This window comes from Acyrthosiphon pisum, chromosome X, assembly GCF_005508785.2.
Source record: "Acyrthosiphon pisum isolate AL4f chromosome X, pea_aphid_22Mar2018_4r6ur, whole genome shotgun sequence".
NCBI classification, from domain to species: Eukaryota; Metazoa; Arthropoda; class Insecta; order Hemiptera; family Aphididae; genus Acyrthosiphon; species Acyrthosiphon pisum.
Window position 1 is genome coordinate 96,107,711 of NC_042493.1, and position 27,527 is coordinate 96,135,237.

Genomic DNA, 27,527 nt, shown 5'->3' on the forward strand with positions numbered 1-27,527 from the left:
GTGTTTATAGCTCTATTAAACGAACATTTTAGATTACAATCTTGTGTATTTTTTCGTATAGAACGCGTAATAAATAAAATACTAAAACGGTTGTTTTCGTGTCAATTTAATGTGAAAAAATAGCCTGTGAAAAGTGTTTCAGAAATCCTGATAATTTATCTTTAAATAATGAGTTTATTAAAATTCCAATTTTTGGAATTTTTAAGTATACTTAAAGGCATGTTTTTAAAATCCTTAGATTTTTAAACTATCTATGAATCAAATTAGTGATGAGCAAAATTGGTCTTGGTCTTGCGGTCTCGCAAGACTCTTGCTGCAAGACCAAGACCAAGACCAAGACCAAGATGGTACTGGTCTAGCAAGACCAAGACCAAGATTAGGCTTGCAAGAACAAGACCAAACCAATACCGAAGCTGCAAGACCAAGACCAAAACAAGATCATCACTACAAGACTCTTGCAGTCTTGCAAATTTTTTTTTTCCCCGAAAACACATTCTAGATTCCATTAACTAATAATTTATAACAAAAATAGGTTATAAGAATTTATTTGTATTGTAATGACATTTTATCAGTATTCGAGGAAAAGGCGATTATTGAAAAAAAGATTAAAAATATAATGAGGATTCTGGATTAATATTACAAAATAACATGGGTAGTTTTCATACTAATTAACAATTACTGGAAAATTATTTTATTTTCTCAAAATCGATAAAGACGTCGAAAGTTGTCAAAATAGAATGATGTATGTCCATAATACACCCCTACTTTGAATCGAATATACTAATAATTGCTGAAAGTCATTACGGACTACGGTAGGTATCATTATAATATATTACTCGAAATCGGCTCCTCGAAAATGCAAAGTTTTAAACGAGTATAATAAAAATTAAATTGTTTGACTTGTTTTATGTTAATGTTTGATTTATGAATATACTATGTAATATATTGGACTTAAGTTTCATCTTAGATATCATGGCAAAAAACCTACACACAGCTATAACAGGTATTTAGTTTTTTTTTTATATATTTTGTGAAAATAGCAAGAGTCTTGCAAGAGTCTTGCGCAAGACCAAGACCAAGACCAAGACCGAGTCTGCAAGACCAAGACTAAGACCAATATTAAGGTGTATACCCAAGACCAAGACCAAGACTGAGTCTGCAAGACCAAGACCAAGACCAAGATTTTGAAAGTCTTGGTCTTGGTCTTGTTTTGCTCATCACTAAATCAAATTGTCAAAACAGGAATATTTTTTTAACTAGATACTCTAAATTGTTATTAAGTACCTCGATGATTTTTTTCAGACTGGTTTTTAATATTACCTGGAAACGTAAAGTGATGCGTGTTAAACAAATTTTAAATATTAGGTATACGTATATTGCAAGCAAAAACATATTTATCTATAATAGGAATCATTAATTTTAATCTGAACACTTTAGATATCACACGAGAAAGAAAAAGAGTAGTAGCAAACGGGACGGTTTCTATTCATCGAGTGTTATTACTAAATATTATAAAAGTGTACCTATACAATAAATTGACGATGAATTTTTCTAAATCTTGTTTAACTAAATGGAAAACTAAAAACGGATAAGCAAACGTCAAATACCGAATTGTTTATACATTTATTATTTAAGAACACATAATAATATCTACTCGTTTGTTTCCACTATGAAAGTTTTGTATCCAATAATTTTAATTGTTTTTCGGCTCGTACTACAGCTTGCGTATCTGTGTACTGGTTCATATGTTTCATGAAACAACAAAAATGTTATTGTTTTCGTAAGAACAATAAAATATTTAATAAGAAATAATAAAGTGACTTATAGAAATTACATTGTACCGAAGTCGAAGCAAAGTGCCCGGTTGGTGTACCTTGTAAAGTTAAATGAACAACGAAATAGTGAGGTTTTTTTTCACTCGAATATCCACACACGAAAATAAAAAACAATTTTATTCGTCCAGTTTAATAGTTCTTTATTAATTATTATTGTTATTATCACAACTGTACAACTATTCAGTTTGTTTTTTTCACATTACCTATCTAATATTTCGCGGGCTGAGAATGAAAAGGTTCTATGTCACAATATCCAATTGTTCAGCAGAGCGATTCTTAACTTTAATACCCAATATCTTTTTTTTCAGGTTATCTTATGAATATAACCATAATTTTAATGAATAAATAAATACAATTATTGTCAGATATTGTTAATATTAAGTATTAGACATCCACACATTTTATAAAACCCAAAAAACTGGGAAAAAAGTGTATAAGAATAAAAAAGTTCTATGTATAGAACTTTTTTCTTTTTTTGTAATTCGATACAATATTTTTACTTCTTATCAGAGTTACCGATACATGCAACATCAATATTTATAATGAAATTTCTTTTTACATTATTTTAATGTCTAATCGAAAACAATTATTAAAAATTTGAGTGAATAAATAACTAAATTGCTTAATGTACCTACCTAATTTTATTATTTTAATTGCAGATTGAGACTACGTTATAATGTATATTCCCGCTAATACTATATAAGTAATATCACATTATCACATCATCGTTGACACGTCTTAAAAAATATTAAAACAAAATTATAAATATAAATTGGTGGCAATTAAAATTGATAGCATACTAAAGTTTTTAAATTCAATTTTTAATAATAAAATAATATTATTAAGTCTATATTATATTATGCCTACTATTACGAATTATTGTACGATATTACTGTAATTTTTGTTTTTATTGTATCATCGACATGTGTTGTTAATAATGCTAGTCAACTTGCTGGATTTTAGTTGTTCGATAGTATTATACGATGGTATAGAAACTATCTACCTATATTTATTCGAGCGGCTTAAAAACGGTTTTACGAACAAAAAGCAATTCAAAATAATTTAGTCCGATAAAACAAGTAATCATCATATCAGTCTTATCTCGTGTTCGATTCGCTCCTGTCTGTAGTGTCTATAATAGGTATATAATTATACCTATTCATACGAACGGGTGTTATGATATTACATTATGTTAGTGGCAGTTTTAATAATTCATGAAAGTTACTATTCAATAATGATATTTTTCCTAGCCATTTTGAATAATGTCTAACTGTCTTATGCAATGATGGTGTATATTAATATTATAATATTACCTAATCATTATCATGAATGTCTATGAATTTAAACGTTGTAACAAATAAAAATATTCACAATTATATATTTTAATTATAACTAGAGCTGTAAATTGATTTCAGTAAGAAACGTTGAGTGAAACCTAGAGTGTTTTTGAGTGTTTTTGGATGTGAATACAGGGCCAATAACTATTTGGAATTGTTTCGCTCCTCTTTGTTGACACAAATGTCAAAACACCCGAATATATAGGATTTTATATGTGAGATTTTACTATTAATATTTTTTCTATTATTTTAATATAATGTAATTATATTATTATAAATGTATAATAATTCTTCTTTTACACAATCAATACCTATCATTTCTTTAATCATTAGTATATTTAGATTATGATAGTGAAATTAAAACTGATTGAAAAACAGTGTTTCGTAGAAGTACACGAAGCACGAAAAAATTCTGCAATACTTTATTTAAAATTTAGCATTTAATAAAGATATATTATAATATAAGTAACTATTAGTAATAACTAATAAATTATAACATTCCTATGAGAATCATAGAATATATTTTAATAAAATGTATGATTTATACCGTGGTTAGTTTGATTTTTTAGTTGATTATTTGTTTACCTAGTAATAAAAAGATTAATACATTTTGGTAAACATTTAAAAATTAAAAAAATGTCTAATGTTAAATTTTTTTTTATACAACCTGCATAAAAAAATGTTATACCATGCAGAGTATGTGTGCTGTAGCACTGTCATTTACGGTACTCGAAACGTCTTGTTTCAACCAATAGTTTGTTAGATTTGGAATAATGTATTTTAGTGGGTAATGACACTCTGTAACAAAGTAGATTTAATTATACATACGTATCGTTTTCAAGAATTCAATATTGAGATAATTAATCTGATATTCTTTTTTTTCTTTTAGACTTCGAATATTTATTTTGGACTGTTTATTCATCAAAATATTAGTATGAACACTCAAAACAAATGTTTTTAAAAATATAATAATATAAGCATACGATTTGTTAAACTGTTGGTTTTAAAGGAACATGGAATGATTTTCAATTATTTTTTGTTCAACATAATAGTATCACTCGAATTGAACCACACTATTCTTGAAAAAGTATTATTTTTGGTATTATAATTTTCAGAATATCACAAAACAATCACAACATATTATAATCAGAATTATAACAATTGATTCTCAAAGCTTTTACGATAATAATAATTTTGAAAGAAAATTAATTTGGGGGATACGAAAACCAAATCTTGTTTTCATTTTGACGGAAACAATGCACTCCTGAAACTAGCTGCATATGTGAAATCGTTTAGTGATAATGTATATAACTGATATTATGCTAAAAAAGTGTCGTGAGCGATCATTAGTATCGTTGGTAATACAATTCTTTTTTATGTAAAAATAATTATTAAGTGGTAAAAATGCTCAGGATGACGGGATAAAATGGAAACATTAAAAATTCATGCAAAATGTACTAAATAAATCAGTAGAGAACTCGTGGTACAAGTCTGGATAAAAGTTGTATTTTTATTTTTTATATTCTTTGGTTTTTTTTTGTTTTTTTAATTTATATTAAATTATTGGTTTTGTATGAGCGTTTATGTATTATTAAAATTGTTCGTATTTAAATATCGAACAAAAGTCAAAGACCTGTTACAACCATTGGGACTTCAATTTATCATATCTTCATAATATTATATTATATCTTATATTTTATAACCATGGGATAATGAAGAAACGGATACGCCATGTACCCGAAATGCCTATCCATATCGCCGTGTGACCATAATGTTACTAATAAAACGCGAAAACAAAATATATCGAATTTATTATGATAATAATAAATAATAATTATTATTATTTATATTGATTTTGGTGGGATGCAAGGGGATTAAGTCCATATTCTATTTTAATTTTATTTAGCGTAAATTTTGTTAAAATGCCTTACCATAAAAAAACAGTGATAAGAAATTGTATTATGCATCACAAAAAAAAAAAATCGACGGGGAATTCCAAGGGGAGGATATTTTCTTGAAAATGTTTGTGCATCTATATCAGAAATCAAATATGTAGTTTTTGAGTTTTTGAGAAAATGTTTAGTCAAAGGATAAAAATTATTTTAAAAAAATATAAAGAATAACTTTTATTCCGTATTCGAATAAATGAGTATTAAAGTATGACAAATACAAGTTAAAATAGGTACATTTCAAAAAAGATGGGCATGTAATGGATTGTTCGTCAATCGACAATCATATTTCATTCAAAGAAAAAACTATTGTTCATGACTTCCAATTTTTAATACTGACAAGTAAGTAGGTATCACTCTAAACCACAGATATACATAAGAATTAAATAATGTTTACTTTATTATGTGGTAATTGTTATATATCGGTGCTCGAGACGTAGATAACCTTAGTCCTGACAACTCAATCAACGTTCATGTAGATAACATACAAGCTATACGACACGGTATAATACGAATACGCAGTGCCAGCCCGATGGATTTTGTCCCGTGGCCCATATATATTTATTTGTTTTAAGACGATGTGCATGTGTTGTCTCCGTCTTACTAACGCATACTATATAAAAATATACTTCCAGTAGTTCCAATTTTGTGTTGTTTATTTTAATAAAAAATATACTTTGTGACTTAATATTAGATGTAGAATTTATTGAAGTAAAACTTCTTTCTTGAGGTGTGGGTGGAAATCGTAACGTAAAATGAAACGATGGGAAAAAATATGAAACGACACGTTTGTTTATTTATTTATATATGTTCATAATTAAAAATTTGTTAAAAATAAGGAAAAAACTATTGTTTGTGACATTAGCCACTTACTCTTCATCTACCCCAGCCTATCAACAGTGCCGTAAAAATCATATTAGGTGCAGGTGGTGTACGGCACTTGGGGCCTGCAGGGGCGAAGGGCTCTTAGCGGATATACATTAATTTTTTTTTTTAATTTGATTCATAGGTAATAATTTTGTTATTATCTTGTATTTAATTTCATATAACAAAATGTAAAAGCCTGGTCCATCTAGTTGGTACTTTTGGGGGTCAAAAGCAAACATTTCCCAGTAGTTTTCAAAAGCAACGTGAAAAACAAAAGAAAAATTAAGGAAAACTGGGAATTTTTTTTTTGGTTTTTGGTGCAGCTCTAAGACAAATGGCCGTAAGTACATTACATTTTGACAAAATGTTCATAGGTATTAGCAATTTCTATACACCATTACAGTTTCCAAATATTGAAGTATTTTGAGCTGTTTACGGACATTTACGGTTTCTAGTTTTTTTTTTCTATAAATATCAATAAAATTTTATTTGTTAGTTAAAAAAGCTTGCAAATTTTATAGAAGGCTCTTAGTATATTGTTTTAAAGACAGATGAAAAAAAATTTTAAATCCATAGCCACAATTTTTTTTTATAAGCATTTGAAGTTCAAATATTGACAAATTACGTAAAATTGACGAAAATTTGCAAATTATTTTGAGTTAGAAATTCTTAAAACAATTTTTTTTTAAATCGAAGATTTGAAAATGTAATGCAAGGTTCATCATAAGTTTGTCTACCTTTTTAAAAAAAAAAAGTTTTTGGTGTAACTTTAAAACGAATGACTGTAGATACATGAAATGTTCACTGGTTGTTTATATTTCCATTTTCTATACATGATAAAATTTTCAAAATGTTTTGATTTGTTTTGAGCAGTTTACGGACAATTTCAGTTTCCAATTTAATTAGTTTTTATTTCTATGAATGTCAATAAAACTTTATTTTTTGAGTAAAAATACTTGAACATTTAATACAAGGTTCCTACTATATTGTTACAATGACATTTGAAAAATATCAAAAATCCTTAGTCACAGTATTTTTTATTAGCATTTAAAGTTCAAAAATTGACAAAATATGGAAAAATCACGAAAATTACCTAATTATTTTGAGTTTATAATTCGTAAAAATTTTTCTTTTTAGAACTAAGATTTTAAAATGCAATACAAGATTCCTTATAGGATAATCTACCTTTATCAAAAAAAAATGTCTATAAGAAAGTCATATTAAATTTTTAAGAGCGTTTGAAATTCATATTTTTACAACATTTTATATTCACCCGATTTCTCATATAACGATTTTCTTATTTTATTTTAATTAAAAAAAGAATTTCTGTAGATACTTGAAAATTTCACTGAATGTTAATATTAATAGTTTCTGTACATGATACAATTTTCAAAATAATTTGACTCTTTTTCAGCTGTTTACGGACATTGTCAGTTTTAAATTTTTTTAGTTTTTTTTTTCTATAAATATCAATACAATTTTATTTGTTGGGTGAAAAAGCGTGAAAATGTAATGCGAGGCTCCTGATTTATTGTTACAATATCAGTTGAAAAATATTAAAAATACATGGTCACAATTTTTTTTATAAACATTTAAAGATCGAGTTTTGACAAAATTTATCAAATTTAAAATTGAATAATTATTTTGTAGTTAAAAAATTATAAAATGCTCAACTTTTATAAATATGGATTGAAATTTCAAAACAAGATTCTGCGTGATTAGTTAATCCTGTTACCAAAAAATCTAAAAATACATAAGCACAGTTTATTTTTAGAGTAATTTTAAGTTCAAATTTGGACGAAATTACATATTAAAAACCCTAGAATAACTATTTTAGTTATTTTGTTGTGATTGTATAATCTTATTACTGGCATACCGACTCCGCTCAGAATCGTTTTTCTTATACAGTGATATTATATCATTGAATTCAAATTTAATACTATCCATTATACAGTGACCCACTTGTAACCTATTGTACAGCAGAGCGACATCCACTTACCCTCATTTTTTGTTTTTAATATGTAATGGTCTAGAATAATAATTTAATAGTCGGCAGATGGCGTCCCATGGTTTGTTTTAATAGATTACACTATACATATACATATAACATATAACACTATAATATATACATATAATATAATTATATATATATAATTATATTTACATATAACACTATAATATTTTCTACAATAAATTGTATTCCTTAAAAACGTTGGGAAGTGGATGTCGGTATGCTTTACACAGGGCCGGTCGTCACGCGCATTCTCTTATTAACAGTGAGCTGTCGGAAATTATACGACTTATTAAAAACTGTATTTCTAGATTTTCTTAGTTTATAATTTTAATAATAAAAACGAGAATAGGTCCTCGGCAGTCTGAGTATTAATTTGATTTCTAAATCGTTAATTACATAGTATGACACTATATGAACAATTTTAAATTTAAGTGGATATTTATTATTTAATCAATGACTTCACAATGTTAGTATTCAAGTAAGAAGAAGTAGAACTCCTTGTTTTCCTTATTTCCACTTACTTCGACTATACGCACTTGACAATATTCAAGAGCTTTCTGATTTAGAAATACTGCCGATTGCTATAGGCCACTGAACTGATTAATAGATTAGACCGCCGAATACGACTTAATTTTTTTAGAACTTAAAATAGTCCTGACAATCTTGGCTAGCGGTTGTATGATATATAATTAACAAATATTATAATAGACAAATAGACTATGTGCGTAACTCTTCAAAATGTTTTAGTTCAATTTTTAAAAATTTTTTTTTTTTAATGTTTTTAATATAACTATTATTAAATTTTAATTATTAAGAGAAATTATACAAATATATTATAACCTATTATACAGAAAAACCAAGAATTTTTATAGGTACTTCACATAGTTTGTTTTAAGAAATTACGGCTTGAGATTTTTACAGTCAGCATAAATTATATTTCAATCGGCAAATACTTGACCTCACCCCCCGTAAAAATCGTACAACGCCGGCCGTGGCTGTACAGTAGGTTACAAATAAGTCACTGTAATGAATGGAGTTAAATTTTTAAATTCAATGATATAATTAACCAAACAATAGTTATTTATAAAAATATTGTCGACTGCATAATATTCAGCTATGATTTGTCAATACGACTGCAATGCTGTTGTAGTCACGTTCTGTCGATTGTTGTTGCCGCCACATCGAACTAATTAGGTAGGTATAGTTCGCGACATGTTTGGTGTTATTCTGTTGGTTATTTATTTAATTATCGTGGTGAATGTGTGCAATTCATTTATAAATATTAATCATGAAACGTATTTTTACTAAATTATATAATATAGTTTATTAACGATTATAATAAAGGTACATTTTATATTATAATCTATATTGCTAAAAATTGCATAGGTATACAGTTTTTGGGGGCCCCTTAAAAAACTGATCCATGGGCCTTTGGTGTGCCAGGCCGACACTGATTACTTCAGTTAATACCATTAACATATTATAATATGATAGGTAGTTTTGAGTCAAAAACTTTGGACCAAAAAAAAAACTAAATATTTAATATTAATTTAGTGCGTTATTGAGACATGTACCACGTGAGCCGCGGAGAAATAAAATAATATATAAATAATGATTCTGCGATTTCCGGAAAATTGGTATATACCTATAGCCACGAATTACAATATTCATTACTAAATTATAATAATTACGCTTGGGAAGTTGGTATTTTGGTCACGGCTGACAACTGCCAATACGTTTTTCAATTTTGTTGAGACCAATAGACCGTGTCTATATTTTATATTGCTATTGGCCATATTTGGTTTTATTTTATATGCTAATAAAGTAGTAAATTATATCTATATATATAAAATAATATATATATATATTAGGAATTTAGGTAAAAGAAATAATTTAGTATTTGTGGATTTGTTTTAATCAGAATCAATAAATTATTTTATTTTCAAGTTAATAATTATTGAATTTACCTATGATATTGGTTGTAAAATTGTCACTGTTAATCTATTATTATTATTATTATTATAAAACAACTAACTACAGAATCAAACTCACAGCAAGAAATACATACAAAAATGTATAATACCACATGAAGATTATAAAATTCAAAATTATTCGGGTTTTGATCAATTCCGGTGTTTTAAAAACAGAATTATCCGGGTTATATGGGTTTCGGTTAATTCAAGTGCAATGCCCTAGTATCAAGTTTACTTGTGTCCATGGTAAAAACATAGCACTCTACTGAGGTGTGTGTGAAGCTCGGTCGAGAAGGCCAGTGGTGACTGTACGCCACTACCAGAGCGCGCTGTCCCCCAGGATCAGCCGTATCTGCGGCTATAGACAGTATATCCGTGGTTGGCTCAAACCAGTTATTACCGGAGTCGATGTCCGGTGTATATATACAACTGAACTCGTATCTTTCAGTGTGGGGCGCTCGCAGTAGGTGGCGTCAGACCAGCCGTACGGCAGACCTCTGGCTACTGGCCATATCAGTGTTCTTTCCCGCATGCGCATGCATCGGATTTTCAAGCTCGATTAGTAAACATAATTGCTCCACTGTGCACAAGTGGTCGCTTAGCGTCCGCGCACCGGGGCAGTCTTAACGTCCGCCTAACCGCAACTTTCGCCTCACACCAAAATTTTTTTTTATTTTCAACGTATTTTTTTTTTTTTTTTGATTATGTTTTGTCATTGTTTTTGACTTACGGGCTACGACGTACGCGGATTCCCGTAAATGCAGTCGACATGCCTTGACTTTAAAATTGATATTAATTTTTTATCAACAATTTATCATTGCAATATTCCGAGGATAAATATTATATAGAATTTCAAATGAATTAATGAATACTCAATATTGTAATTTATTAGAGATGGGAGCTCTATAGTTTTTTTACCTGGTAAATATTTTTTACCGTTTTAAAATTCGAGTGACTTCTCATTTCAATTGTTTTCATATGCACAACAACGCTATAGTGACATCCATATCTCAACAATGCATGATATAAATATAACTAGTTATATATCTAATATACGCTAATATAAGTTGGAGGTGCTAAGCACCTCCTGGCTCCCCCGTTTGTGCGACAATGCATACTTATTATATATAATACTTGTAGTAAGGAGTGGATGAGTTGCACATTGGTTAAATGGTTAGCTTATAGTTATAAAAATGTCATTGAGTTCGTATTAAATTTGCTAAATAAAAATATTATATAATATTAAAAAATGTACGTACATTTACGTAAAATTTACGGTAAAATTCCCATCTCTATAATTTATAGACTTGTTTGTATAAGACTTAGTTTTATATATATTTTAGTTTTGAAAAATGAATTCGAGATTTCTTATAAATTTTCCTATATTTAATATAAAAAAAAATTTAGCGAAAGTCAAATACATTTTTTATGATCATTTGAAGTTAAATTTGTTGACACTGGATACATTCACCCTTAAATTAACTATTTCTCCCCAATCTATTTTTGATATTTTGCTCCCACACAGCAAAGTTATATTTTTACAATTTTTAACAATATTCATGCTTAAATTTAAACATTTGATGTTTATTCGAGAAATATTTTTGATTATAGTCACAATATTATTAGATCACTATTTGGCAGAGGATCAAATGTTTCCACAACAATCTCTTAAAATATATAGAAAATATTTTATGTGTTTCTTATGAGAATATTGTTTTCAATTGTTGCAAGAACATTACATGTTAGTAATATTCAGAATATTGTATTTAAATGTTTTTAATATGTTATTGATGGTGATTGTAAAAATATTCAGTTTAATGTTGTAATAACATTATATGGAGGTAATTATGATAATATTGTCCTTCAATATATTGTAAAAACAATCAACTCCAATGTTCTGAAGATGTTATAATATAATATTTTAAATTTTTACACGTCTTACAATTTGCTATATAATTTTTTTAGTACAAAACAGGAATTAGATTTCAAAAAATTGTGTTATAGTTCTGATAAAATATATATTAAAATCCAATTAAATACTGTGTAAATACATAATTTACAAATACTATAATATATACCAATATTATGTAACTATAGTTATTTATAATAGTATATTGCAATGTTTTCTTCAACATAAATAAAAAAAGTTTAAAAATATATAATATATAATAAGTATAAAATTATATTAAATGTGGCTATCCTAGCTATTATAATCAATTAATAATAAATTGTTTAAAAAATATATATATAAGTATAAAATTATATTAGGTATAGGTACGTATGGCTTTCCTAGCTATATAATAATCACTGTATAATATTAAAAATAGAAATATGACTTTCCTAGCTACCTATATAATCAGTTAATAATAAATTGTTTAAAAAAATATATATATAAGTATAAAATTATATTAGGTAGGTACACGTATGGCTTTCCTAGCTATATAATAATCAGTTCATAAAAAAACATTTTAAAAAACAAAATATATTTAGTTGAAATTATAATTTAATTTACTTAAATGCAAAATTATTTGTTAAGTCACATTATTTACACTTTTGTCCTTTGTATTCTTTTCATTTCTTTTTTTTATGCGTTCTGATGCTTGAGCCATCCACAATTTTATAGATTTTTCAATATCTTTGAAAGGTATATCATGATATTTTTTCATTTTATGAACCTCATCTAAATAACAAACAATACAAATAAAAATATTTAAGTAAACAAATAAAATGTAGTCTTAAATAATTTTTTTTAAAAGTATTTACCAAATATTATAGTACAGCTTTGTAGATTAGATAATAATAATTTTCCCTTATGACCAATGTATGAATAATTGGGGAGAAATTTGTCTGTGAAGATCTTTTGCATTTTTCTACGCACAGTTTCTGATAATATGCTATCTCCTATAAGACGTGTTAATGCTAGTACCTTTAACATTTAAATTAAAATAAATATTGCTGGAACTAATAAATGTCAATTAACTTAAAAAAAAAATCTGAATGGTTTATCGTTAGTCAATCGTTCTTCCAAAACATCTAAAGACTCGTTGTTGTCAATACTGATTATTTCCAGGTCACTTATTACATTTTGAAGGTTTAATGGAGATATAGATGAATTTTCAATTTTATCATGAATTTTCTCTATTAAAGTAGCCATAGAATCTAATAGTTTTTGTTCTACCTCAATTTCATATTTCATGCAAGTTAAACTTCTGATTACAATTTATTTAAAAGCTAGAAAGTAAATAAACATTTATAAGTATAAACAAAATGCCTATGCATTAATACTTTTGGTAGTTATAGGTTTTTAGTTATTTTACTGTAACAAAAACATATATATTATAATACCTTGATCATTTTCATTTTCACAGTTGTTATTATTTGGGGTGAAGCCATATGATGCGCCTAGGCGTTTCAGAGCTTGATGTGTCACGAGTAACTTTTAATTTCTTGTTACTAACAAACTCCTGTACTTCATCAATTTCTGAATTTGATTTTGAAATATTTTTTTTACTATTGTTAGATTCAACAGAGTTTGATGGACTATTATTGGCGAATAGTTCATCAGTTTGGGATAATGATGATGCATCTGGATAACATGAATTGTCTGGATTTTCTTCATCTTCATCTTCAGATTCTGAAATGCATACATTTTACTTTTTAATGACTTTATATTGAATACGAGAATATATATAATTATAGTAATAGGAATACTACATATTTTAATAACACATAATATCACTATAGTTAATACATTAAAATGCTATAATTAAATTAGATATGTATGATCATTATTGAATGAATTAACCGATTTTAACTTTAAAAACCGGTTTCATGAAATTTAATATTATTAAAGAAACCTATGATAATATATTATATTATTAAATAGCTATTATAGTTACCATCAGAAGAAACCGTTAGAAGTTTAGGAATAATGAATTCCTTAGATGAATCAGCACTTGACCGTTGAATACTTTTGTTTCGATTTTTTTTTATATTCTTCAAACACATAATTTTCATTTGAAGAAACCTCGGAATTATCTTTAGCAAACGAACGGGCATCAATTAGACTGCATAAAAAAGTTTAAATCATATTATTATAATCATATAGTTAATAAAATTATTTAAAATCAACAAATTTCAATAAAATAAATAGGTATTTTATTTCATACTTATGTTATTTTTAATAATTTTTGATTTTAAGTATTGAAAATCCACTTCGTTTGGTTCTATGCGTCGCTTTATACATTTTCTCGGTGATTTTTTGAGCCATGCGCATACTCCTCTCTCAAACCAAAATTGAGGTATAGCTGCTATACTGTTGTCTTCGAAGCAAACAACAGTCCACATTTAACTAAAACAACCATTCTAAAATTAATTTTGAAAATACAATCAAATAATTTATTCATACATAGTGTATAGCAACATATATTTAAAACGTCCTATTATTTACCATTTATGGTTTAAAATTTTTCTTTAAGTTACAATTATAGCCAACATTAACAACAACAGTTCAATATTGTATACCAGCTATACCTAATTGAAGCCGATAGCTAAAAGCTTGTATTAATTTCTTACATATATAATTATTTACTTATTATGTACCTAAGTATATACTAAAGTATCTTACATTTTTTCAAATACACCTATATCTTAAAATCTAAAAATTAAGAATCAAATGAATAAACAATTTATTTGATTGAATATAAAACTATGAAACTATAAAACATATTAAAATAAAAATTTTTTGTCAAATTCAAGAGTGAACATTTTTTACAAACTTAATTTTTGCTAAACAAAAATAATATTTATCTTAACAATGGTATGGCTATATTATTATTAAAAAACAAATAACAAAAAAAAAAAAACTGGTTACTAGATGTCGATTTTCTGTAGGTACAGTAGGTTATAAGTGGCTCACTGTAATGAATATTGAATGGTATTAAATTTGAATCCAATGATATACCTGTACTTAATAAATAATTTCATTGCAGTATAGGTAGGAAAAACAATTCTGAGCGGGACGGTTTGTCAGTCTAATAGATATTTTATATTCTATTTATATTGTTATTACTTATTATTAATACGGTAGCCGATAATTTGAATTAATATTATAAATTTACAAAACTTACCTAAAATCATTATTCTTGGCATTTAATAACTATTTAATTTCGTCCAAATTTTAACTTAAAATAACTATAAAAAAAAACTGTGTTTATGTATATTTTTTTAGATTTTTGGTTACAGAATTAACTTCTTACGCCCAACCTTGTATGTTTTAAATTTTTGATGCTTAGCTAAGAAAGTTTAACATGTTATAAATGTATAACAACAAAATAATTTGTAAATTTTCTATTTGATAAATTATGTCAAAATTTGAACTTTAAAAGCTTATAAAAAAGGTCTTGTATATGTATTTTTAATCTGATATTTCAACAATGTGTGAGGAACTTGGTATTACATTTTGAAGCATTTTGACCCAATGGATATAACTTTAATAACATTTAAAGAATAAAAATCCAAAAAAAAAAAGAAAATTGAAATACAATATAATTAATTAACTCATAATGTTATTGAGTCACAACATACACAGTACACACCATGCATTTTAAATGCAATATTTTTTCAAAAATTAATTCAACCTATTGTATTAATCTATAGTATTTGATAATATGCAGAAATGTGGCATTTCTTATTTGGTTTTTAGATTTTTCAAAACCGAAACTTGAAAGTATGTTCAAAAAATGTTTTTCTTGTGTTGTAAGTTTAAATCAAAAACCTCTTCACCAAATCGTATTTGGAATGGCGAAATGCTGAATTGACTTCTGTAAAAGAAATTGTAAAGCTTGTAATGCAAAATTATTAACTAAATAAATTATAAAAATAATGAGTAAAATATATGATTTCATAATAAAGGACATTTTATAAAAATTAAATTTACTTTTAAAATTATTTTTCAGAAGTGGTTCTTAAACCACACTATTTACAATATATCGGGTATTGATGCTAATAATGGCAAACTCACAAGTTCCACAAACACTGGCAATATAATATTTTCCAAGCCAAAACATGTTTTACCCATTTAATAACACATTCAAAGGCCTATGATATTACTAAGTATTTGATGATATTATTGTGAATAATGTAATTTATATACATATAACCTATTTACCTACGTGGAACCTTGTTTTAAATTTTCAATCCTTAGATATAAAAATTTAACATTTTATACATCTTTAACTACAAAATAATTATTAAATTTTAAATTTGATAAATTTTGTCAAAATTCAAACTTAAAATACTTATAAAAAAAATTGTGCATATGTATTTTTAATATTTTTCAACTGCTATTGTAACAATAAATCAGGAGCCTTGTATTTCACGCATTATTACCCAACAAATAAAATTGTATTCACAATTATTGAAAAGAAACAAAAAAAATTTAAAACTGACAATGTCCGTAAACAGCTCAAAAAGAAAAAATGTATTTTCAAAATTTTATGATGGATAGGAAATAAAAATATTAACATTCAGTGAATTTTTCATGTAACTACAGTTTTTGGTTTTTGAATTACAACAAAATAAGAAAATCGAGTGAATACCTATCCAATGTTTGTATAATAATATGAACTTCAAACGCTTATAAAAATTTAATTTGATTGCTTGAAGACATTTTTTTTGTTGATACAGATAGACAATCTTATGAGGAATGTTGTATTACATTTTCTTATCTTAGATTTAAATAGAAAAATTATAATGAATTTCTCACTCAAAATAATTTGCACATCTTTGTGAATTTTACGTATTTTGTCAATATTTGAACTTTAAATGTTTATAAAAAAGATTGTGACCATGGATTTTTTTCATCTGCCTTTGAAACAATAAACTAGGAGCCTACTATTAAATTTTTAAGCTTTTTAAACCAACAAATAAATTGTTATTGATATTTATAGAAAAAAAAACTAAAAAAATTGGAAACTGAAAATGTCAGTAAACAGCTCAAAATAAGTCAAAATATTTGGAAAATTATAACATAGAGAATGCTAATATAAACATTCAGTCGAAATTGCATGTGCTTACAGACAATATTGTTGTTTTGAAGTTGCACCAAAAACCAAAATCAATTTTCTCGAAAATTCCGGTTTTCTTTATTATTTTTTTTTGTTTTTCATTGCGCTTTTGAAAGAAAATTTTTACTTTTGACCCAGCAAACTAGATTCACATTCCTATCAAAAATGATACTGTTAAAGAATATCTAAGCATTTTTACTGTCCTACAAGGTAATGACAGACACAAAAATAATAAAATAAAAAATAAAAAATAAATCATTACATTCATTGATCCGATTAGAATCTAAAATATTTTATATTATTATAGTTCCCATTTTCATAGAATTATACATAGGTACAATAGGTACATATTTCAATAAGAAATAAAAAAAATTATAAATATTAGTGAATAAGCAATAATATTATAAGGGTCCATGTGCTAGTTTTTAAAATTGTTCACAATTCTATAAAATTTGAAAATTAAATTTTATATTTTAGTTTTCACCTCAATTATAAGACTTTTCCACTAACCTGATAGGGTCTATTATTATATCGAAAAAAAAAATAGACGAGCTCTGTCCTAAAATGCATCATGCAGGAATGCTTTTAAATATTATTTGTACATTGTACAAACGGCTATAATTGCTACCACTCGTGGCCCACAGGCCAAAGTTCTAATATCTTACCGGCAAATGGCATAGTCCGCCACGTAACAATTACTGAATTACAAGCAGAATAAAATAAGTAATCATTATTATTATTATTATTACCTAATAATAGGTAATTATCCATATTCTATTGGTAAGAACTAATAACTAATAACCAGGGTTGGGATTTTATAGCACTTAAAATTTCATAAATATGCGCTAAAAATATGAAACAAAAACAACCAAATATGCAAAAAAAAAAAAAAGGAAATTTATCAATTAATAATTTTTTAATCACTCACAAATTTGTATAGGTAGTTAAGATTGAAAAAAACTTTACAACACATTCAATGCTCATTCCTTAATAATAGCAGTAGAAATCGACAAAAAAACCCAACATAATCAACAGATAACAAAAATTAGAATCAAATACCTAATACGAAGTTATCTTAATAATTTGATTGCCAAAAATCTAAAAACACGTTTACATATTTATAATTGCATAAATATGAACTATTTTGATTCAAATACAGGTAAAAATGCAAAAAAAGTCTCAAAAAGTTCAAAAAAAAACACTGAAAACTAAAAAATCTCAAAATATGCTAAAAAAAGCAAAATACAATTTTTCATTTGAGTTCTTTGTATCATGAAACACATTTTTAGCTTACTCTGCTATTTTTAAGTATTTCATAAGAAATATGCAAATGCTATAAAATCCCAACCCTGCTAATAACACACAAAAATTGCAATAAAAAAATCCTAAAATGCACCAAAAACTCAAAAAAATGTACTTCAAAAATGACGAAAAAATTTTTTTTGAATAAATGAATTTAATTTAAAAATAATAATTTTACTATAGATAATAGTTGTCAGAGTAAATTAAAACCTTAATTGTAATAGGTATTAATTGACAATAGTATATTAATATATTTTAGTATACGTTTACATTTTAATAATTATATAAAATTATTAAAATGTGTATGATTGGGTTACTTGTGTGAAAAAGCAATTGTTTTATAAAATATGTATAACACATTGAGACGCTAACTGTAAATTTTATTGGTATGCGATAAATTTAATTACCAAAAAATTCCAACAGCAATAATATTAAAATTACTTTTTTTTTAATATTTTACAAATTTTTTTAAAAATTTAAAATTTGAGAAAAATACCCCCCCATTGTTCAATATTAAGAAAAGTTTTTTGTTATAAGTCACAAATAAATATATAATAGTTGTTAGGTGTTTTATGTTTTGCCCCCCCCCCCCACCATCATGATAAAATAGTTCCTGCACCACTGCCTATTCTGCATTCTGCCAAGAGTAGGTAAGTACCTATTTCATTAAAATATGTTCATTCATTGACGCCTATTGTAAATACCTGCATAAGTAGGTAGGTAACTTAAAGCATATTGTTTAAAAATAAATCAACCAATTCAAATATCGTCTAGATAAAACTTCTAGATAAAACTTTAAACTTGTTTATAATAATATAATCAGTACACACTACAATGGATTTATGTATATAATATATACTAGCAATTAGCTGTGAAGTACTAATTGCCACCATTCTCCTGGTCACATTTTGCTCTTACTACAATAATGGGTACTATGACAGGATAAACTATCTTGTAGCCGCCGGCCAGACATCAATGAAAAATAAGGCTGTAAACTATTGTCACTTCACTTTTAGGTTGATAGGTATAAGAATATTGTTAACAAATTAACACCTACATTTATGGATATTGTATATGTAAATAGAAACTACCAAAATTTTTTTTATGTTAACCACACATATTATGTAAATTATTTTTTAATACAATAAATCATAGTGTATTCGGTATATGACATTTTATTTTGCATTTTAAATTGTAAAATTTACATGGAAACATGTGAAACATGCACTAAAAAAAGTCAAATTAGGCAAGAAAAATTTGCAAAACATGCACTGATTGGATATTATGATTTTAAACTTGCCATTTATATTTGGCCAATACAACCCCACAGACTGCAAGTACCCGTGTTAAAAATCTGTACAGTTTACATTTAACGGAGCTAGTTTAAAAAGGTGAAACCTGGGGGCCATGGGTGTGTTCTCATTGTGGTGATGGGGGGTATGAGAGATAGATATCATCTTTTATATTTAAATTGTCAGGTCTTTCTGTTACAATGTCCTGTGTTTTAATGTAATTTAAATGTATTTATGCTACATATTTATTGTATTTGTATTATACATGGGGTTCTGAATTTGAGATATTTCACTCTTCTTGAAATATTTCAATGAAATTATGAAAAATATTTTTTCTTCTTTTAAAAGTGTTTGGTTATAGATGATTAGAAATAATATATTGATTACGCACTTAGAAATAAAAAAACATTATTTTTGTTGATTTATTATTTCACATTTGTATGTTCTATGTTATGTAGTGCTGAAAAATATTCCTAGCATTATTTTGAGAATAAAAACATATTTTATATGAGTGTAAAAAAGAATATAAATTTCATGACATTTTAAAACCCCAATTATACATAAACATTAATTTTATTCTTAATACCTTATTGGAGGAAAATTATCAAAATTTATAATTTTTTATATTTTTGGAGTAAAACTCCCAGTGGAGAAAAACAAATTTTTGGACAAAAATGGCTATGACTTTTTATCTACTAAAGTTACTTATTGAAAAATTAAACTATAAACACTCTCAAGAAATTTATTTGTATAACATTTTATTGAAAACAGTCCAGTAGTTTTGAATCTATTAACGTCAGATAATAACCAACATAGGTTAAACATATAATGACGAAATATCAAAGTTATTATATCAAATCAATTACATTACAAATAACCTGTTTTAAATATCTATATAGAAAAAAAATACTAATTTGCTACTATTACTATAATAATATAATATAATGTGATGAATGGCAACACTTTATATACATAAATCTAATGGAAAATAGACCTTCTAGAGTTTGAAGAACCACTACTTTTAACTGAACTCAGCACTACTGTATGTAAGATATAACAATATAGATTGTTTGTCATGCTGTTCACAATATGGTATAAATAGCTTACTATATAGTAGTCATTTTTCTACATAATCTAAGAAAACTCACACATTATTTTTATTTGCAGGAATTATACCATTCCAGTTGGAAATAAATTGAATTAGAATAAGAATAATAACTTGGAATGTATTTACTATAGTTAAAAACCGTTTAGTAATGCTTAAAAGGAATTAGCCAAGTAAATTGATTTGCTTGGGGAGACTTTTCCCCTTTGAGTCCACACAATTAAAGTAGAAAGGATGATATACTGGGTGCTTTACTTATTATTGATGTCAGAAATTTAGAAAATAAAGATAATAATTTGCGCTTATGGGTAATAATAATTAGGATACAAAATAATAAATAGAATAGTAAAAAATAAATTATAAAATATAAATATATTATGTGTATAAATTATGTTAGAGGCAAGTCAAATCTCATCTACTCATTTGATATGCCAATCTTCACTAAATGATATAAGTAATAATGTAGTATTAATAGTATTATAGTTATTACCAGGGTTTGGGACTTATAGCATTTGAAATCATTAAAATAAGCGCTTAAAAACATCATTATATAATTTATTTTTTCCAGTTTGAATCTACAGCAGAGGAGAGTCTGTTTGCACAATACTACTCCTCAGCATCCATTGGTATTACCAAAGCAGAATGTAATTTGCATTTTACTATTTCAATTGATCCATTTACCAATATTTCTGGATACAGAATATCTTCAGGTTTGAAATGTCATTTACAGTCAACTGGAAACCTAATGATATACTCCAATCATTTAAATGTACCTACAAAATAAGAAAAAAACATTAATGAACGGACATCAACAATTATTTTAAAACAATATTTATGAATATTTATAATAATTACTATTGAAGGTTTGAATGAGCTGATATCTTCAACCTCCTCTACATCGGTATTCGTTATTCATCCTGGTACAGCACAATGAGGATCAAAATCCTAAATTAATAAAATAAAATAAATTTAATTTATGTATGTATCAATATAATGTAATACTAAAATTACCAATCTTTAATCTAAAAGAACCAAGACTAATTATTATGTTGACAATAGGATATGATTATACTTTCAACACTGAATTACTGAACAAGAGTTTCAACTTTTTTTTATAAATACTAAAAACAAATTCAAAGATCGGTCAAACAACTTGAAAACTTAATACATGTTCCTCATAAGTTGTTCTTAACAGAGGCAAATATTTTTTTTTAATTTTTAGTTATTTGAAGTTTGACAAAACTTTCCACACTGAAACAAATTTAAAAATAATGGGAAGTTCTCTGCTATGGATGTTGAGTGTATCTCTCGATTGATTAAGTTACTGTAATGTATGAGTTAAAATTAAATTCAATGATAAATCATTGCATACGACCAATGATTTCTGAGTGGAGATAGTCTGTCGTCTTATATTAATAAGTCATTAATTTTACAACTAGTAAAACAGTAGGCAAAAGTTATAGAAAAAATATGTAATAATAATTTAGATGTTATTGCTTAATTAACACGATCACAACGGATGATATTTGTGTGTCTTACTTAAGCGTAACGCTGAAAAAATTGAAGTTTTAAAAAAAAATTCTTAAAAATTGAAAAATTAAAATATCATTGTACTGTTTGCGCTTGTTTATGAAAAAATGCTTATAGAAGACTTATATATGTGAACTATGTAAAATGACGCCGTTTGGCGTCATCCACAGTGAACGTGTTAAATACAATTATATCTCAGACAATTTCTATCCTCGGAATAATATTTTTGCATTTCAAGAAAATAACTTACATTGCTACAATTTTGTCAATATTTAAACTTCAAATAACTATAAGTAAAATATTGTTTATTTATTGATAGATTTTGGGATTTAGCAATAACTTCTTATGAGGAACCTTGTACTAAATGTTCAAGCATTAGCTATAAAAATTGAATATTTTATAATGTGCTGACTCCGTCTTACAAATATTCAACATAGCAAAAACTGTTTGTCAAATACAGGTAAAAATGCAAAAAAAAGTCTCAAAAAGTTCAAAAAAAAAAACACTGAAAACTGAAAAATCGCAAAATATGCATAAAAAAGCAAAATACAATTTTTCATTTGAGTTCTTTGTATCATGAAACACATTTTTAGCTTACTCTGCTATTTTCGAAGCATTTCATAAGAAATATGCAAATGCTATAAAATCCAAACCCTGCTAATAACACACAAAAATTCCAATAAAAAAATCCTATAATGCACCAAAAACTCAAAAAAATGTACTTCAAAAATGACGAAAAAATTAACGAAATAATACTACTCCTCAGCATCCATTGGTATTACCAAAGCAGAATGTAATTTGCATTTTACTATTTCAATTGATCCATTTACCAATATTTCTGGATACAGAAAATCTTCAGGTCTGAATTGTCATTTACAGTCAACTGGAAACCTAATGATATACTCCAATCATTTAAATGTACCTACAAAATAAGAAAAAAAACATCAATGAACGGACATCAACAATTATTTTAAAACAATATTTATGAATATTTATAATAATTACTATTGAAGGTTTGAATAAGCTGATATCTTCAACCTCCTCTACATCAGTATTCGTTATGCATCCTGGTACAGCACAATGAGGATCAAAATCCTAAATTAATACAATAAAATTAATTTAATTTATGTATGTATCAATATAATGTAATACTAAAATTACCAATCTTTAATCTAAAAGAACCAAGACTAATTATTATGTTGACAATAGGATATGATTATACTTTCAACACTGAATTACTGAACAAGAGTTTCAACTTTTTTTTTATAAATACTAAAAACAAATTCAAAGATCGGTCAAACAACTTGAAAACTTAACACATGTTCCTCATAAGTTGATTCTTAACAGAGGCAAATATTTTTTTTTTTTAATTTTTAGTTATTCGAAGTTTGACAAAACTTTCTACATTGAAACAAATTTAAAAATAATGGGAAGTTCTCTGCTGTGGATGTTGAGTGTATCTCGCGATTGATTAAGTTACTGTAATGTATGAGTTAAATTTAAATTCAATGATAAATCATTGCATACGACCAATGATTCTGAGTGGAGATAGTCTGTCGTCTTATATTAATAAGTCATTAATTTTACAACTAGTAAAACAGTAGGCAAAAATTATAGAAAAAATATATAATAATAATTTAGATGTTATTGCTTAATTAACACGTTCACAACGGATGATATTTGTGTGTCTTACTTAAGCGTAACGCTGAAAAAATTGAAGTTTTAAAAAAAAATTCTTAAAAATTGAAAAATTAAAATATCATTGTACTGTTTGCGCTTGTTTATGAAAAAATGCCTATAGAAGACGCTCACGAAAAACAAAAAAAATTTAATCGTAACGCTGACCAAATTATAGTGCATTTAATAACAAGGGGATTGACGCCAATTGGCGTAATTTAGCATATGCAAACTATGTAAAATGACGCCTTTTGGAGTCATCCACTGTGAACGTGTTAAATACAATTATATCTCAGACAATTTCTATCCTCGGAATAATATTTTTGCATTTCAAGCAAATAACTTACATTGCTACAATTTTGTCAATATTTAAACTTCAAATAACTATAAGTAAAATATTGTTTATTTATTGATAGATTTTGGGATTTAGCAATAACTTCTTATGAGGAACCTTGTACTAAGGGCCAGTTGTACAGTCTGTGATTAAAGTTAATCACAGTTTAACCGGCCGAATTTGGCCAGTTAAATATCTGTTATCAGCTGATTAAGCGTAATCGGAGTTTAATCACAGACTGTACAACTGGCCCCTAAATGTTCAAGCATTAGCTATAAAAATTGAATATTTTATAATGTGTTGACTCCGTCTTACAAATATACAACATAGCAAAAACTGTTTTGCGCGGAGCAATTTTTCTCGCACCATATTTACTGGAGAATTACCACATTTTCACATCACGTAAAGAAGAAATTTATTTATGCAAAATTGTGCTCTTCTTTTAATAGCACCATCCAATTATTTTTTATAAGCAAATGAAAAAAACCAAAAAAAATTTAGAAGCATTTATTTAGAAGCAAATAACTTTTGTTGTTTTTATGGTATCTAAAATATGAGCACGATGTTGCATAGATAATTATCCAGCCTATATGTTCAGAAATTTTGGAGCCACTACTACAAACACAGAAAGATAAAAGTTGTTCCGCGTAAAACAGTTTTGCTATGTTGTACATTTGTAAGATGGAGACAAGACATGCAGATGTGACATCCTCTTAATTAATATTACTATCTAAAAATTAATTTACTAATGTTCTTAATTTAGGAAAATTGTGTCAAAATTAAAACTTAATACACTTAAAAAAGTGCTATGAGAACAACTTCTGTAGGTTCTTGCAATATATTTAACTCAATTTTTTATCTTTATCAAGTATGAGAAAAACCATATCATTGTAAAACCAATATATCCATCACTCAGCTAAGAATCTAACAATATCTAATGCAAAACAGGTTGTTATCTGTATTGTTTCTGTTGAAGTTTTTATAAATTTTAAATATAAATTCTAAAATTAAAGTGTATTAACCTCTTATACCTACAATTTAAAGGTAAGAATATTATCCAGAGCGTTTCAGAGGATTTTATCGATTTTAATATTTTAAAGTAAGTTATGTTCTAAAAAATGTTATAACTGCCTTGTTAGTCCTAAGTAAAAATATCACTAAAAGCCTCCAAGATGCCCTAGATAATAATCTTACCTCTAAATTTTATAAAAGATAAATTAATTCTAAATTTAGAAATAACAGAGTAAAATGTATTATTGTGAACTTCAAATTTGGTGTACTGTACGTTTGCAAGACGAAGACCACAAATCTCTGTGTGGCGTCCCCTTAATGTACAAAAAAAAAATGTACATATAGTTAAATAACAAAGTAAGTAAATAATTGAATAAAATGTACACATAACAGTTGCCCCCCAAAAATCAAACATAGTAATGTTATATTATAATATATTTTTATGTTAGTTTAGTTATGTAAAATATTTAAAAATAATTATTGATAATACCTCGGATAATACAGAGCATTTAAAATTCATTAACACACACAATGAAAACTAAAAATTTAAATAATAATTCTTAAAGTTTAAGTGTAACCTTCAAGTTTTATTAAACTAAAGATTGGGAAAAAATGATTTATTTTTATAGTTTTCAGTAGGTACACCATTATTATAGGTCAACCAATATAAGTATATAAACAACAGATAATTTATCTGCATAACTAATATTATAATTACCATTATATGTCCGTTCAATGGTTGCAAGTTCAAATTAATCATATCAACAGCTTCAAATGGTAAATACTAAAATCAAATAATACAATAATATTATAGTTAGGTATAAGTAAGCATTTGAGAAGTTTCAAAATGAAATTTGAAATTTTTATAATATTATCGAACATTATATCATATTTTACCTTTTACACAACTAAATCTTAATATAGGTACCTAGGTATTCCTCGGATCTCCCAAAACGAAATTTTCAATCTGTAACATTTATTTAAATAATATCTTACACAATAAAAAATAATTTTCAAACACTTTAATTAATTTAATAAAACTATTTTTACATTTAACGTAATGTAGATTATCAAAAAATATTTGTTTTCTTTTACGTCAAAAACATGAACATCAGACGCACGCAGTGCAAAAGCAAACAGCAAGCTGCACTCTGCCCAGAATTCTCCAGCAGCCACTTGTTGAGTAGTCACAAGTCAGTAGTTAGTATAATATAATAACTATCAATAAATGATTAAAGAAATGTCAAATAATGAAATAAAAAAATTACCTTCACGTAAAAAGACATTAATTATTTGAAGCGGTATCGTCGTTATCACGGCTTACCCAATCGGCGGTGTCTATGCGAGTCGGAAATTAAAGAAGTGTGAGTGCTGCAACAGTGCAACCATGGCTAATGCCATGAGTGCAACAATAACAACTACATATTACACATCGGTAGCCTACCTATAACTCCGGTCACGAGAGTCGTGACGTCTGCCGACCGAATTTTCTCCCGCCATAGTCCATAGTGCCATTCTCACCACTCGGCAACGTGAATACAGAGGCTCATAAGAACACAGCTAATTAATTGCGTTTTGTGTGTGTTAAATGATTCTCCATATTGATTAAAAAAAAACTCGCAAAAAACTCGTAAAAAAATACGTTATAAACTTATAACGTAAACGTCGCAAAAGACCAGTTATAAAAACGAATTTGACGAATTTCGTAAACGTGTTTACTGCTATCGCTACGTATACACTATACACCAGGGATGGCGAACCTATGTCACGCGTGTCACGGAGTGACACGCTTGCATTATTTCAGTGACACGCCAATTTCAAATATAATTCATAATTTTTACATCACTTTCCAAAAAAATAATTGATAATTTGAAACTATCTTTAACTTATTATTGGAATATATCGTAAGATATTGTAATCTGTACTTTCCATTTCGTAAACTCGTAAACGATTAGATTAGATTATCAATAATTTTGTTTTTCGCGTTTACGTACAAACGTAGGTACAACAGATAACAGATAGTTTCCGATGCCTTACATGACGACTAAAAAAAAAAAAAAAAATAGGTCTGCAAAGTTTCTCTCTTGCAAATAAAATCAAACCAAACATTTTGATTTGACACGTAGACACGTAGTTATCAAAAGGTTCGCCATCCCTGCTATACACGAATGTCAACGACGACTGTCGGCGATCATTGCCAGCCAGAATGCCGGATGGAAGCGGAACCGACGGTG

At 26.7% G+C, this 27,527-nt stretch overlaps 1 protein-coding gene and 2 long non-coding RNA genes across 3 annotated transcripts; all 3 read right to left on the reverse strand.

The window, feature by feature from the left end:
* Positions 1–12,439: 12,439 nt before the first annotated feature.
* On the reverse strand, positions 12,440–13,603 carry LOC100573417. Its single transcript, XM_029485696.1, has 3 exons — positions 13,321–13,603; positions 12,739–13,206; positions 12,440–12,655 (listed from the first exon to the last, which is right to left on the reverse strand). The coding sequence occupies exons 2-3, from the start codon at positions 12,908–12,910 to the stop codon at positions 12,507–12,509; spliced, it is 321 nt and encodes a 106-aa protein (XP_029341556.1). The 5' UTR covers positions 12,911–13,206; positions 13,321–13,603; the 3' UTR covers positions 12,440–12,506.
* A 1,622-nt stretch (positions 13,604–15,225) lies between these two features.
* LOC115034464 lies at positions 15,226–21,626 on the reverse strand. Its single transcript, XR_003839820.1, has 3 exons — positions 21,597–21,626; positions 21,423–21,514; positions 15,226–15,797 (listed from the first exon to the last, which is right to left on the reverse strand). It is a non-coding gene; the product is annotated as an uncharacterized LOC115034464 (long non-coding RNA).
* Positions 21,627–26,046: 4,420 nt separating this feature from the next.
* LOC115034462 lies at positions 26,047–26,738 on the reverse strand. Its single transcript, XR_003839819.1, has 3 exons — positions 26,562–26,738; positions 26,191–26,260; positions 26,047–26,077 (listed from the first exon to the last, which is right to left on the reverse strand). It is a non-coding gene; the product is annotated as an uncharacterized LOC115034462 (long non-coding RNA).
* Between the last annotated feature and the right edge of the window lie 789 nt (positions 26,739–27,527).